Source organism: Barbus barbus, assembly GCF_936440315.1.
Source record: "Barbus barbus genome assembly, chromosome: 20".
Classification (NCBI taxonomy): domain Eukaryota; kingdom Metazoa; phylum Chordata; class Actinopteri; order Cypriniformes; family Cyprinidae; genus Barbus; species Barbus barbus.
Window position 1 is genome coordinate 21,952,950 of NC_136748.1, and position 14,788 is coordinate 21,967,737.

At 36.7% G+C, this 14,788-nt stretch overlaps 1 protein-coding gene across 1 annotated transcript in view; it reads left to right on the plus strand.

The window, feature by feature from the left end:
- Positions 1 to 13,716, plus strand: part of LOC306886751 (formin-2-like) — a gene marked incomplete at its 5' end in the record, with an annotated part of 41,345 nt that extends 27,629 nt beyond the window's left edge. The window contains 9 exons of the mRNA XM_079444066.1: positions 83 to 212; positions 358 to 504; positions 4,337 to 4,396; positions 5,016 to 5,136; positions 7,714 to 7,806; positions 10,673 to 10,724; positions 11,265 to 11,414; positions 11,562 to 11,643; positions 11,744 to 13,716. Of these exons, the coding sequence (XP_079300192.1) occupies positions 83 to 212; positions 358 to 504; positions 4,337 to 4,396; positions 5,016 to 5,136; positions 7,714 to 7,806; positions 10,673 to 10,724; positions 11,265 to 11,414; positions 11,562 to 11,643; positions 11,744 to 11,770 (862 nt within the window). The 3' untranslated portion in view covers positions 11,771 to 13,716. The remainder of the gene's footprint in view (positions 1 to 82; positions 213 to 357; positions 505 to 4,336; positions 4,397 to 5,015; positions 5,137 to 7,713; positions 7,807 to 10,672; positions 10,725 to 11,264; positions 11,415 to 11,561; positions 11,644 to 11,743) is intronic.
- Between the last annotated feature and the right edge of the window lie 1,072 nt (positions 13,717 to 14,788).

Here is a 14,788-nt window from a genome sequence, read left to right on the forward strand (position 1 = left end):
GTCTGTCTGTCTGTCTGTCTGTCTGTCTGTCTGTTTGTTGTATTCTCCTTACATCATTCATTTTGCTCCCTCTCTCTGTCAGGTTTCTGCTGCAGTTGTCAAAGGTTCCTCAGTTCTCGGAGCGGGTTTTCTGTATTCTCTTCCAGTCCACCTTCACAGAATGTGTTACATCAGTTCAGCGCAAGCTTGAAATACTGCTGAGAGTCTGTACGGTGAGAGAGAACATGAAGCACACTATTCAGATTCCACTGACAGCTTCACCATTATCGTATTTCAAGTTAAAATTTCAGCTAGAAAGCAGTGAAGAAAACATCTGTTTCACTCCCTCGCTTCCTCGTCTCCCTTTTCTGTTTAAAGGCTCTACAATCAGGTCAAGCCGTCCTGCAGATTCTAGGTTTGGTTCTAGCATTTGGGAACATTATGAACGGGGGTAACCGGAGCAGAGGACAGGCAGACGGATTTTCTCTAGACATCCTACCCAAGTTAAAAGATGTCAAGAGCAGTGTGAGTAAAAATGAGATCCATATCACAAGTTTAAAGGGATTTTTCACAATAAAATGAACATTCTGTCATCATTTATTTATCCTCATGTCATTCCAAACCTGTATGACTGTATGGGACACAAAATAATGTTTCTGTCTGTTGTGTCCATACAGTGAAAGTCAGTGGGGTCCTATTATTGCACTCTATTGACTTTTTATTTTTCCATTTTACAAAGTGGAAGTTTAGATTCTATTCAGCTGCTAGAAAACAACTAGATAAATGACAAAATGCTAGTAAACAGTAAAAAATATTTGTACTCCAAACCAGTGTGTTTATGTATATGATAATAAATTAAAATAATATGTTAAAAGAATGATTTCCCCAAAAATTTTAATTCTGTCATTAATTACTCACCCTTGTATCGTTCCAAACCAGTAAGACCTTTGTTCATCTTCGGAACACAAATTACATTTTTTTTACGATCGCTATGACATTTTTTCCTACACTTCTAACAATTTTCCTAAACTCTTAACGCACCAACACACCTACAACACACAATTGACAAAACAGTTAATTTCATGCTCAAAATCACACATTGCAAACTAAACTCTAACACTAATTTTCAAATTACAATAATACATTAACACAATACACTACACCTACCAAAACACTGCAAACATGTCTCAAAATCAAATTATTATTAAAACACTAACACATGTTCTCTTCCAACAGGAACATTTAGTAAATCATATCACAATATTATAAAAACACTAACATCAAATGGAATTACAGAAACTGCATTATTTTAGGTGTCAGGTCTGACATTATACAATAGACAGTACATTGCATTGATCATAGATTGTGTTTTACACTACAGTTTCTTTTTCTTTTTGGGTTTAGTAAATGCATGTATTTTGTCTTATTGCTGCAGAAATTCAATACAAAATTTGAATGAACTGTCTCAGAGTAGCTTTATAGAATGAACGGTTTATGGGAGAAAAACAGATCGAGACAGAATTGCTGCATTAAAGGCTTTATTTGCAACAGGACATTAGAAAAACAAGAAAGAAAACAAGAATGCATGAAAACAAAAGATATGCAATATAGCTATCATTTATTATGTGAAAGTACAAAATATACAAACAGAAAAGCCACAGAAGAATTATAAATAAATGTAATCTAACCTGCCCGGTCTTCTGTGTTTGGCCACATGTTCTCATCCACATCACACCTGATATCTTCTCTGGCAAGGCATCTTGGGAAGAATCTTTTGGTATGCCTTATCCACCCCTGCAGTGTTCAGCTGTAATGTCTTGGTATGCAGCATCCATTGAATCCAGGAGGGACATTTGGTCAAAAGCCTTCCATCTCCAGGCTCAGAAAAACTCCTCAGTGGGGTTGAGGTAAGGGGAGTAAGGGGCAAGAAAAAGAAACATCATTCTTGAATGGGTGTCAAACCAGTCTCTGACTGCACTGGGAATGGTGGAATGCCACATTGTTCCATGTGATCACATACTGTATATTGACAAGTGGTCAACTGGTCAACTGGTCTCCCACCCATCCCCTTTCTCTGGCACCAGTCTTTGGTGCAGATCTTCTAAAATCTCACATTTATGCAGGAGTGCACTTTTTATGCAGGAGCCCAAAGAGGACGTCTTTTACTGTATCATATGGCCATGTGATTGAAAGAACCCCAACACCTGAGTGTGTTTCCTAGATGGGAATCAGATGTAATTTACATTTACATTTAATAGATGCTTTTATCCAAAGCGACTTACAAATGAGGACAATAGAAGCAATCAAAACCAACAAAAGAGCGACAACATGCAAGTGCTATGACAAGTCTCGCTAACGCAGTACACATTGCAAGTTTTTTATTGTTTGTTTGTTTTTTATGAAAGAAAACAAGTAGAATAGAAAAAAGCTTTTTTTAATGAAAGAAAACAAGTAGATAGAATAGAAAAAAGAAAGCTAGTGCTAGAGGGTCAGATAGATACAAAGAATAGATACAAAGATGACAGATAGATAAAATAGAATTAGAATAGAGAGTGCTAAAGTTAGAGGGTCAAATAAAGATGGAAGAGATGTGTTTTTAGCCGTTTCTTGAATAATTCTTGAAGGATTCAGTTACTGGGATTGAGTTGGGCAAGTCATTCCAACAGGAGGGAACAGTTAATGAAAAAGTCTGTGAAAGTGATTTTGTGCCTCTTTGGGATGAACAATAAAGTGACGTTCACTTGCAGAACACAAGCTTCTAGAGGCACATAAGTCTGAAGTAATGAATTTAGGTGCAGAAAGGGGTGCAGAGCCAGTGGTGGTTTTGTAGGCAAACATTTATGCCTTGAATTTTATGCAAGCAGGTATTGGTAGCCAGTGCAAACTGATAAACAGAGGTGTGACGTGCATTCTTTTCCGCTCATTAAAATTAATCTTGCTACAGTATTTTGTATTAATTGTAGAGGTTTGATGGAACTGGCTGGAAGACCTGCCAAGAGAGCATTGCAATAGTCCAGTCTGGACAGAACAAGAGCTGAATTTATTATTATTATTATTATTATTATTACTTGTAATTTATATATAACTTCAATCAGCTGCTTCTCATTAGCAATGGAATAAAAATACAGGGGACATATTTGTATTTCAGTTCACAATATACATACAGCTGTTCACTTTGACTTTAGCCTACAAGTTAGATTTAGAACTTGATGTTATTTGTTCTGGCATACTGTGTGAAAGCATTTGAAAATTTAACAGTAAAATTACTTTGTTTTGGTCTTGGTAGAGCTTGTGTGTAAAAGAAGTTAAATCATTTTAAATTTGTGTTAACTGTATGCATTTTGTGTCAAAGCAACAAGAAATGTGTTAATTATATAGCCTACACAGACAGATGTTGTGCTAACTGCGTTAAGAGTTTAGGAAAATTGTTAAAATTATTGAAAAAATTGTCATAGCGATCGTAAAAACTAAGATATTTTTGATGAAAACTGAAAGCTTGACTGACAAGGAAGAGAAGAAATTGTTGAATAAAGTCATTAGTTTTGTTTTCTTTGCACACAAAAAGTATTTTTGTAGCTTCATAAAATTATGGTTCAATCACTGATGTCACATGGACTATTTTAACGATGTCCTTACTACCTTCCTGGAACATGGTAGTTGTGTTGCTGTCTATGGAGGGTCAGAAAGTTTTTGGATTTTATCAAAAATATATTAATTTGTGTTCCGAAGGTGAATGAAGTTTTTTTTTTACAGGTAAAAATAATTATAAAGCACATGAATTTACTAATATTTTCCAAAATATCTAATTTTGCCTTACACAGAAGAAAGAAGGTCATACATGTTTTGAATGGCGTGATGGTAAGTAAATGATACCAAAATCCACCACATAGACCAGCACTGAAATAGCATAAACCTTAGTCTGAACCTGCATGCAAATTTGCATACAGTACCTTGATAGTCTCCTGACCCCACTAACCAGGGGTGCGTTTCCCAAAAGCATCGTTAGCCAACTATGGTGGTAAGTCCCATTGAACTCTATTGGTAACGATGTAACTTGCGACCATAGTTGCTTTTGGGAAACGCACCCCAGGTCATAAAGAACCCATTCTGGCAGTATCATTCAAAATGAGCGGTTTATATAGTATTATGCCAAGGCAGTAGCTTATATCCACATCCCATGCGGTGTGTGTCTGCACACATGTGCATGTGAGCGAGCGCCTTTGCAAGCCACCAGGTCTGACATCTTATTCACAAACGCTTTGAGCTAAATGAGTGTATACAATCCCAAAACATGAAAAATGATTATTCTCCTGTGTTTATTTCCATCTCTCTTCTCCTCCTCCTCTCGCTCCATCAGGATAATTCTCAGAGCCTCCTGTCCTACATAGTTGCTTACTATCTGCGACACTTTGATGAGGTAGGTTTGACCAACTGTTTATTTCACTGGCTTGACTAACAGACCCCCAGGTCCCTTAGAATCACCCTTCATGGTAGACAAAAAAGTGGCTTTGTATTTGGTTTCATCACTTTGATTTGCCTTTCTTTCCCTTCACCATATAGACAAATGGCCGCTCTGAATGAGCAGAGGCCTTTGATTGCTTGATGCCCTTTTTGGACGTAGATTAAAAGCGCTGTATTGTAAATACCGTCAGCAGTCGGTCCAGATGTTGTGATTACGAGGTTGTGTCCAAATTGACAAAATATGATCCACAGGTTGTTGAAGTGCTTCTAACGTTCAGGCAAATAACAAGGAGAGAGCATGTGTGTGTGTGTGTGTGTGTGTGTGCGTGTGTGCATACAAGCGGCTCTGATCTCTGACAGACGGAGCGTTATTGAGATTGATTTGTTGTGTTTGATGTTTTCATTGTTTTTGGAATCATTATGATCTTTACACACCAAACTATTTGAACAATTCACTTTCAATTATTTTTGAAATCAGCCATTGCTACACTTATGATCTCATAAACACAACATCCTGGGTTTTTTTATTTTTTTTGTATGATTGCGCTTTAGATTTTCTGTTGTTTGTGTGTCAGGATGCAGGTAAAGAAACATGCGCGTACCCAATTCCAGAGCCTCAGGATCTTTTTCAAGCTTCGCAGATGAAGTTTGAGGATTTTCAACGTGACCTACGCAAGCTACGGAAAGATCTTAAGGGTGAGATATGGACACACGCAAACGCAAAGCAAATAAATGAATACACGCAGGCTTTACACATGCTTCCATGCATATACATGAGATCACATACGTGTAAACACCTGTGGACATATACACATACCCACAAACATGAACTCACATTCAAGTGTGCATGACACACAGACACGTTTAGTTTGTATACACCAGCACCAATGACCCATGTTCTCCTTTAGAAGGCTCATTGATTTTCAGATGGCTGTTTTTACTGAGCCCCCAGCTGGCTGCCACAATGATCAATACTGCAAATGTGGTTTGTTAAAGGCCCCAGCATGTAAATAAATTAGAAAACGGGGTCATTTCAGCACTTTTCCTAGGAGTCTAACCTGTTTTTACAGGCCTAAAGCACTTAACTCTGCAGGTGAACTGTCCTTATACTATATTTCTACATTACCATTCAAAAGTTTGGGGTCATATGATTTTCACAAAAATATGTTTTAAGCATGGATAAATTAAATTGATCAAAAGTGACAGATAAATCAGTACTATTCTGTAAATGCTGTTCTTCTAAACTTTAGCTTTCCCATCACATAAATAACTTGATCAATTATTTAATAAATCAAGTTCGATAAGTTATTTAATAAACTATTAAATAACATTTTATAATATCTTAAAATAGAAAACTGTTATTTGAAATCATATTTTCATAGTATTACAATTTGAATGTACTTTTGATCAAATAAATGTAGATTGGATCAAATAAATGCAGCCAATTCTTTCAATTTAGTTTGACAGTTTGAGTTTTATATAACATATAGACATTCTTGTAATAGGAATGAAAATTCATGATTACAGTATAAATCCACATTTTCTAAAGGTTAACAAATATTTTCACTTATCATTTGTGAAAAAATTAAATGCATGTATAAATGAATTTCAAATTCTCTTTTGTACCCTGTTAGTAGGAAATGCCATATATTCTTATGTTTTTGAAAAGAAACTAGCAGGTAAAGGGCTTAGACTGCCTCTTAAGCACTCGCTTTGCTCTCTGACCAGTAAAGCAATTTATCAGGGTCTTCAGGAGGTTAGTGAGATTGGTTCAGCTTTGTGCTGCAAGTCAAAGGTTGTACGACCCAGCTTAAGTGCACAACGGAGTGGGAATGAGGTGTAAGAATCCGATTACATCCTCAAAGCCGAGTTTAAATCCCTGCAAACATTTTCATTGCCAACACAAAAACACACACACACACACACACACTCACACAGATGTGGAAATACTCGCATTCCACTGTCGGTGTGTTTGGCTTGTTCAGATCCTTGAAAAAACCACTCGTGGATGTTGATGTGATTAAATTAGAACACTGCCCTACATCAAAAACACATTTACAATCAATCACTTATCCAGAGTGAGATTGTCTACCACACACAAATAATAACGTCCAAGCCTTTTTAGTTCCACTCAAAGCAGTCAAACATATCAGATGGATTTGCATTTGGCTCATGGAAATTTCGACTGAAGGATGGTCGGTTTGATGCATTGCTAATACAGCCTATTAGCTTCGCCCCTGCTGTTAGCCATATTTCCGCGTGCCTTCGCTCGAATCCCTTGCTGGCGATTTGCATTGTTAATCTTTCAAAAGCTTATTAGTTAGGCCCACTATACATGTGGTTGATAAATTATAAATGTACTTTTCCAGAGCTTTTATGCTTAGCTAAATCGTTTTGGCATACACCTGCTGAACAGATCAAGCCTACATTTGTTTAACGCAGGCAAACATTTCTTCTCTGGCAATGTTCTGCGTTTCTCTGAATTCTCAACTATCTCTAAAATCTCCCCGTGGCCCAATAAGCATGGCTTCTCTCTTACGCCAGGCTCATACAATAAATGGATCATCACTACATTAACAAACTAAGCTAAGCTCTAAAGCAGATGTGCGACACTGACAGCTGGAAGGGGCACAGAGTTATGCAGGCGACCCGGCAGGTCCTCGCTTTCACAGAGCCCTTGATCCAGCTGGCAGGGACATTAGCATGTGTGTGTTTGCATTGCACTGATTGCCATGCGAGGCTGTGATCCATCACCGGCTGTAGTGATGGAGTGTGACACGGTGAAGCCTGTTGGCCTGTTGTAAGACTCCAGGTGTACAGCGAACAGAAGCGAAGGAAAGGTTCATGAAATGGGATTCATTAGCATCTGTTAGCACAGGTCACAGATTGCTAATTTTTCTCTGTAGTGATACATCTATGAAGTATTGGAAGTGGAAGCAGGAGGTATGTACTGTAACATGCTAACCTGGTAACAAAAGTCCATGCTAGTTGAAATGCTCGTGCTGGTCCTGACAGTTTAATCGGTGAAGACAGGTTAAGAGACGTTTAGCCATATGGTGGGGCCATCACCGTGCTAGTCTTTTTAAGATATCTGGCTGACTTCCCCAAGAATCACTACAATGTGTCTTTTGAAGGTTATTTATGTGGATAGTAGTTTTATAGGCTGACATAAGATGTTTTCACTGCTTAAAATAAACTGTTCTTCAGTTCCATTAATCATTTTGTTTGTTTCTATCTCATATCTCTGTTCCTGCTCTCTACTTTATTTTACAGCCTGTTCAGCAGAAACAGAAAAGGTGTGTAATGTCTCGTCTGAGGAGCACCTGCAGCCCTTTAAGGACAAAATGGAAGAATTTCTCACTAGAGGTAAAAAAACATTGCAAACGTAAGCCCTGTTCAGACATTTTATTGCCTCTTTATTGATTGTATTGCCACTCCGGAAGGAATTTTCCTTTGGCATCTCATGGATTTAAACAAGAAACCAAAGTAATATTAGCCATAAGAACTGTATTATTGGAGTGAATTCCAAAGACAGCATTTATTTTTGAAAAACATCATTTTCAGGAGTGCATTCCAAAGGTGGTTCATGAAATTTTTGTTGGCATCTCAGGGTGTTTTTTACTATGAATCGAACATGCTCTGATATATATATTTCCGGCAACAAATATATATATATATTTTTACAGTTGTACAATATAAACAAATATTTTTATTGTTTTTAAATACTCGTTTTTTTATATTACATACAGTAGTATTTTTCCAATACATTTCTTATTTTTAAATAAAAAAATTATAAAATAAATAATATTTAATAAAAATCACAATTAAAATAACATTGTTATTTCATTGTCAGTTATTAAAAACACTGGGAATGTAACCTATCAAAACTCAAGTGGAAGGAGAATTTCTTAATTCACTTTATGGTTACTGAAAAAGGTTTGAGTTGGTTCTTGTAACAAGTAAACCCAAATGTGAACACTCAAAGTTGTCAAATTATTCCAAAATTGTTCATCAATTGTTCATTCAGGGTGGTTCACACTCAACAAAAACAAGTCATCAAAGTAAAAAGTTTTTTTTTTTTCTATGCTTTTTAAATGTTTATTTTCTATGCAAATGCACTTTCCAAAAAAAATCATTCTAAAATGATTCAGTTTTTCAAATATAGCTATTCAAGTCATCTGATGAAAATGCCTGTACTTTTTAATATCATAATATATACTATTATATATATGCCCTATTATGTGTCATTGCCTATATGAATAAAATGACATCACCTCCCTCGTCCAAATATATATTACAGAGGAGCCATGCAAATATTCTTTTACAGACGTCACCTTGGGAAACAATTAAAGTCTGAATAATGCTGGGATGGATGTACAGTGACCCTGTGTGAGAGGAGAGATGAGGTGCTGAGAAATAAATGTGACAGAGGCCCTGTGATGGCTTCTGGGAGCCAACAAGAATTCTGGGAAATACATCTGACCTGACCCAGACCCGATCGCTCCAAAATTATTTATGTAAAGCCAGTGACAATAAAATTGAGAGTCCTTAATTTCATTATTCTCACTAATTTCATCCATGTTCCACCCCGATGCGTTAATCGCCAATTCAACCCTTTCAGTATTTTGTTTCTCTGATGAAGGCGAGCCGAATGATCCGGCGATTGTGTTTTATTATAGTTGCTCTCCTTCTTGTTTATTTGCCTTCTCTATTCTCCATCTCTGCATCGATCCATCTCTGTTTGATATCGTTTCTGTACTCGTTTATTTCCTCTAAGTGTGTCTGAGTCAACCTGCCTGATCTGTCTGTAGCACTGAAGACTGTTTCTGTCGGCACTTTATTCTCGTCAACAATTCATTGGCCTCTTTTCGTCTTTCGCACTCCAATCATCTTCAATTGCCATAGCGTAACCTCTTTTTCCATCGCTCAACTTGGAGTTAGCTGGAACGTCTTTCTATTTTTCATTCTTTGCTTCACTACAGGCTTTAGCAAATGCTAAATGCGTTGCCGTCTCTCTTTCTTTGTATTCAAATTGGTCCTCATAACAAAACCCACATGTGCTCTGGCGGCAGGGTGGGGTCCTCGCTGAACGGCCCCCTCCTCATCTCTACCCCTTTGATCTGGAGACTCATGGGTCTCCTTCACTGAGCTCTCAGATGGGTGACATGACCACGGAAAGACCCCCTTCAACCCTCCACACTGCCTCCAGTTAGAGAAACAGACAAAACGGGGAACGGAAAAAAGGACTGGTCTTATTTTTTGTTATTTGTATGATTTTGAAACTCCAGGAGAGTAACAGTCTCTGGCTCCAGCGCTTCAACCACTACTGTTTATTTTTCAGAGCATGAAATTAACTACAGAATGGAAGAGAGGAAGAAAAACCGAGTGAGACAGGCATGTGTATGTGTGTGAGAGATCATCTCTGTGCTGTTTGGTCTACGCTCCGTCTTCTCATACCATTTTTTTTAATGCTGTACTATTTCCGCTGCCCTGGGCACTGAGAAGCAATGTGATAATCCATTTACCGTGGTAACAGGTACAATATATAAATAATAGTAATAGTTATGAGTGCCTCAGCTATCACCACTACCAATCAAAAAGTTGAATGCTTTTTTGAAGCACAAATGCTTTGAGCAACATTTTAAGTCAGTTTAAAATGTTGGGTCCATGAGGTGTGAACTGAAGTGATCTGTATTTTGGGGATTCTCTGGTTGCACAAAATTGTATTGGTGAGTGGAATGAAAATGTGTACGAACACTGGGCTCGTCATTTAATTTATTAGTGGATCACAGGAGACTCTCCATGCAGGAGTAAATGAAGTGACATTGACATTACCGCAATAATGACTTCAGAGACCTGCTTCTCCGTCTGCAGTCAAACTACGCCTCATCAAATGTTCATGCTGAGACTATTTGCAAATATGATTTTACAATGATTTGCTCCTTGATATTTTATGTCAGCGGATTACAACTGGCTTACGTGTAATCAGATTTTTGAGGCTTTATGTTTGTCATGAAGATCATAACCTGCAAGGACTTACACAGACATGTATGCTCAATCTCACACCTCTCACTTTGACTGAAATGGGAGTCTGTGTGTTTAAAACGGAAACAAATCTCTGATAACCTTTTCCTGATAACCCGTGTCATTCAGTGACCAGCAAAACAAAAACATATTTTAAAAGTATAAAAGTCTGTGTCACATTTACAATGTCCTATTTTTATTCCCACAGCCAAAGCAGAGCTGGAGCTCCAGGAAAAACAGCTCGCTGACGCACAGAGGATGTAAGTTGTCTTACTGTGTTAACCGTGCCAAGTCTCTTGTTCACTGATTATTGTGTCATATCGGTTATGACTCTGTCTGTGTGTGTGTGTGTATGTGTGTGTGTGTGAGCGCATTAGCATCCACCTCTCTATCTCTATTTCTGTGATTTTCCCTCACTTGTGGATTACTAATAGTGCAATTCGCTGAGATTGATTGACAGTTTGTAGACTGTCTTCTTTAAATGGGGCTGTTTTTCAAAACCTTGGCTCTTGGAGTGGAAAAAAGAGCAAATATGACACGTCAATTAATTCTAAAGTTCTTTGTATTCATTGTCTGAGTTTTGCCATTTCTTCCAAGTACTAGTCTTACGATTGCTGTGGGTGAAAAGAAATTACGCTTGTCATTCTTTATGTAAGAGCATTATTTTTATAAGCTAAAATTTCACATTTCACATGCTTGAAGTAAGCCGATCAATTTCACAATTCCTCAGTGTAAACTTTCTAATCTTATTTTGTAATATTTTGTTAATAGTATCATGCTTTTCTTTGAATGCTTTCCAGTTTTCTGGAGCTGAGCGTGTTTTTCTCAGTCAAGCCTAAGGCGGGAGAGAAGGAGGTTTCACCAAACACATTCTTCACAGTGTGGCACGAGTTTTCGTCAGATTTTAAGGAGCTCTGGAAGAGAGTGAATAAATGCCTACTGCAGGAGCGGTGAGGAATACTATGCCTCTGATTGTCTTCACTGCAAGACACCTTTATTTCTATAAAGTTGTAAAGCAGCTCTAAAAGACAATAGTGTCATTATTTAGCTCAAGTCAGTCTCTGCAATTCATTGAATTTAATTAGCAAATTTTTTAGGTTGAAAGCTGCAGAAGAGACTTTCAGACAAGCACGAGAGAAGGCTACCTACAACGTAAAACCTAAACATGCATCAGGGATAGTAAGTATTTAAAAATCCCTCGATTTACATTGAATAACGGACTCTTAACAGTGTAAACTCTAATTGCAACCATGATGTGTTTCACATTCTTCTCACTCAGAAAGCCAAGCTGGGACAGAAGATGTGAATCCTGCTTTACTGAATCCAACAAAACTCCTTGTTTGCCCGGTTCTTTCTTTATTTTTGTACTTAAGTTACTTCAAAATAAGAATAATAGCTATGAGAAGGTTTGCATTATTTTAGTATATGAATTTTGTCATTTCTGTAGTTTCATATGAAGACAATCAAAGCTTAAAGTGCCCATATTATGATCATTTACAAGTTCATTTTTTATTTTTGCCGTCTACTAAAACTTTGATTTAAAAAAATATATTTTTCTCATTTCTCATGCATTGCTGTAGCACCACTATTTCCACTCTCTGCCTAAAACACTCTCTCTTTTACTTCCTATCTCTTTAAAGCCTACCATTCCAAAAAGCCCAGTCTGATCTTGGTTTGCTGGTCAACCACTTACAGCATGTCAGAAATGTAACTTTACAGTTTTCAGCTCCAACTATGGCGTCGTTGTTGGAAGTCCATGATAATTGTTCTTTGAGGGTGGGCCAAAGCAAGCCAGTCTGTGAGCATTAAGCAAATGTATATCATGGTGACATAAGCTAAGTCATGAAATAATGGCAGGACAACAAACGAGGCGTTTCAGGCAAGTGTTTTCTGTTAGAGAGATTAACTCCCTTTGGCGTGGACTTTGTGCTTTGTAATTTTGTAGATCGTTTACATGCACAAACAGCGATATTACACAGTAGAGGAAATGTAAAATAAAAAATCATAATGCCATAGGTTCACTTTAAAGCCATACATTGAAACTATTTTACAAAAGCACGTTGAATATTTAGTATACATTGAATAGTATACACAAAATCGGCACCTTCATTTTCATATCTTCTGTCAAGAAAGTACTGAAAGATCTATTGTAACCTGTGTATTTAATTATCATAAAATAGCACTCTTATTTGTAGGTGAAAGCCACAATATTTAATGAACTAGAGCAGATTCAATTCAATTCAAGTTTATTTGTATAGCGCTTTTTACGATACAAATCGTTGCAAAGCAGCTCTACAGGAATTTAAGTTTCCACAATATATTTATATATTGCAGAACCTTAATATGTTTGACTTATGGCAAAATTTGGTAATTCTGTATGGTGTCTGAGCATTGGCATCCTCAGAAGTCCTCATCATCTTTTCTCAGGTGTTCGGTCATCTCGGATCATTTAAGGGTTGGCTCCAGACTGAAGCTTCTGTCATTCCTAGTTCTCTAGAAACAGAGAAACAAATAGAGACATAATTAGCGTAGCTGCTGTTCCATCTAAGCAAAAATGATTTGTTCAACCCAAGCCAAAGAATAATAATAAACGTACATTTGATCAGATATAACTGCAGTACAAGATTATAAAATGCATTATGTGAATGCTTGGCTAAAGAGATGTGTCTTTAATCTAGATTTAAACAGAGAGTGTGTCTGAACCCCGAATGTTATCAGGAAAGCTATTCCAGAGTTTGGGAGCCAAATGTGAAAAAGCTCTACCTCCTTTAGTGGACTTTGCTATCCTAGGTACTACCAACAGATAAATAGTGGATTTCATACAGGTTGACTAATTAAACAATCTGCTTCGACATCATCTTTGTTTATGCTGAACTGGCAATGACAATAAACTGAATACATAAAGAAATGGCAATCTCAGATAAAATATCTGACTATGTGACCTGTGTCATGAAAATTTCCCATCTCATTTTTTAAATGGAAATTTGGTAATATTCTGCGTCCATAGTTTCCTCTCCACGTGTTTATATACTTCAGCCTATGAAATTGACATAGAATTGAGTGATATGTTGTGAGTTTCTCTGTTCCAACTGAACTGTGAGGTGTTTAATGAACGGTTGTTGAGAAACATATGCAAATATTATGATTTATGACTTATACCATTCTTTATTTTGTGTGTACAGCTGTTATCAGTAGTTCAATCACCTTTTATTTACCTAAATGTATTTTCAATTAAAGAAGCTGACAGCTTTATAGCTCATGCGTGATCATTGCTGTGCTATTCTGTGTGTGTTGCATTAAGAAATGAAGAACTGAAGCAGCTGCCGTATGAATAATTCCCATTATTTTGGAGAAACTGTAGAAACTTACAAAGATGCATAGAAAATACGGAGAGAAAAAAAAAGCAAAAGTCGTATTGTAACGTGAAATAATAGATTTATTTTTATAAGACATGTTTATTATATATTTTACATATATTCATAGATTTTCTAGGGTTGCTTTGTCATATAATTTCCTTTATCTACACATTTTTTGCTATTTTGTTAAATATTGTCATTAATGCAAACATGTCTGTTAGACTTTAAGGTAAAGATTTAAACCATTATGAATCTCAGTTTATGTTGTGCACATGACTCATCATAACAACGGTAAGGCTCAAACTCTCTATGGGCTTGATCAAAGTCAGCCCAGACTTGATGAACTGAAACCAACAGCATCATTTCCATCGGATGCAGCAAAGCTAATGGCAGCATCAAGTCAAAATATAGTTTATCCCATACTGACAACCTGCCCTTAGTCAAAATATAGCAACACCCCCCCCCCCACAGGGTCCACAGTCACCCAGGATCTGTTCATGTCTTCTCCTGTCCTTCATTAGCGCTGATATATACAATGGCTTAATGACACAAGATGGTGAAGATAGATGGTGGTCAGACCGCTTTCACTGTTCTCAAGTATCAAGAGTAAGAGTGCTACAGTGCCCTCCCAGTATTTCAGCAGCCTTGATTCCGAAAGTATTTCTCCCATTCATTTTCATTGAGGGATTTTTAAAACATTTTTGTTAAAGAGTTAAACCAGCAGCTAAGAGGTGAATCACAACATTACAAAATGAAAAAAATAAAATAATAATTTTTGAAAAAGGCAAAGCTTACAAGACTTAATTTACTTAATGCACTTAATTTTAATGAGATAAAGAACTACAATCTCAATGACGTAATCAAAATTAAAACTATGTATAAATATAAAACTATTGATTTAAAGATGTTGATTATATATAGAAATTATATATTTAGTTTTTTTGTAAAATATACAATATACAATAAAA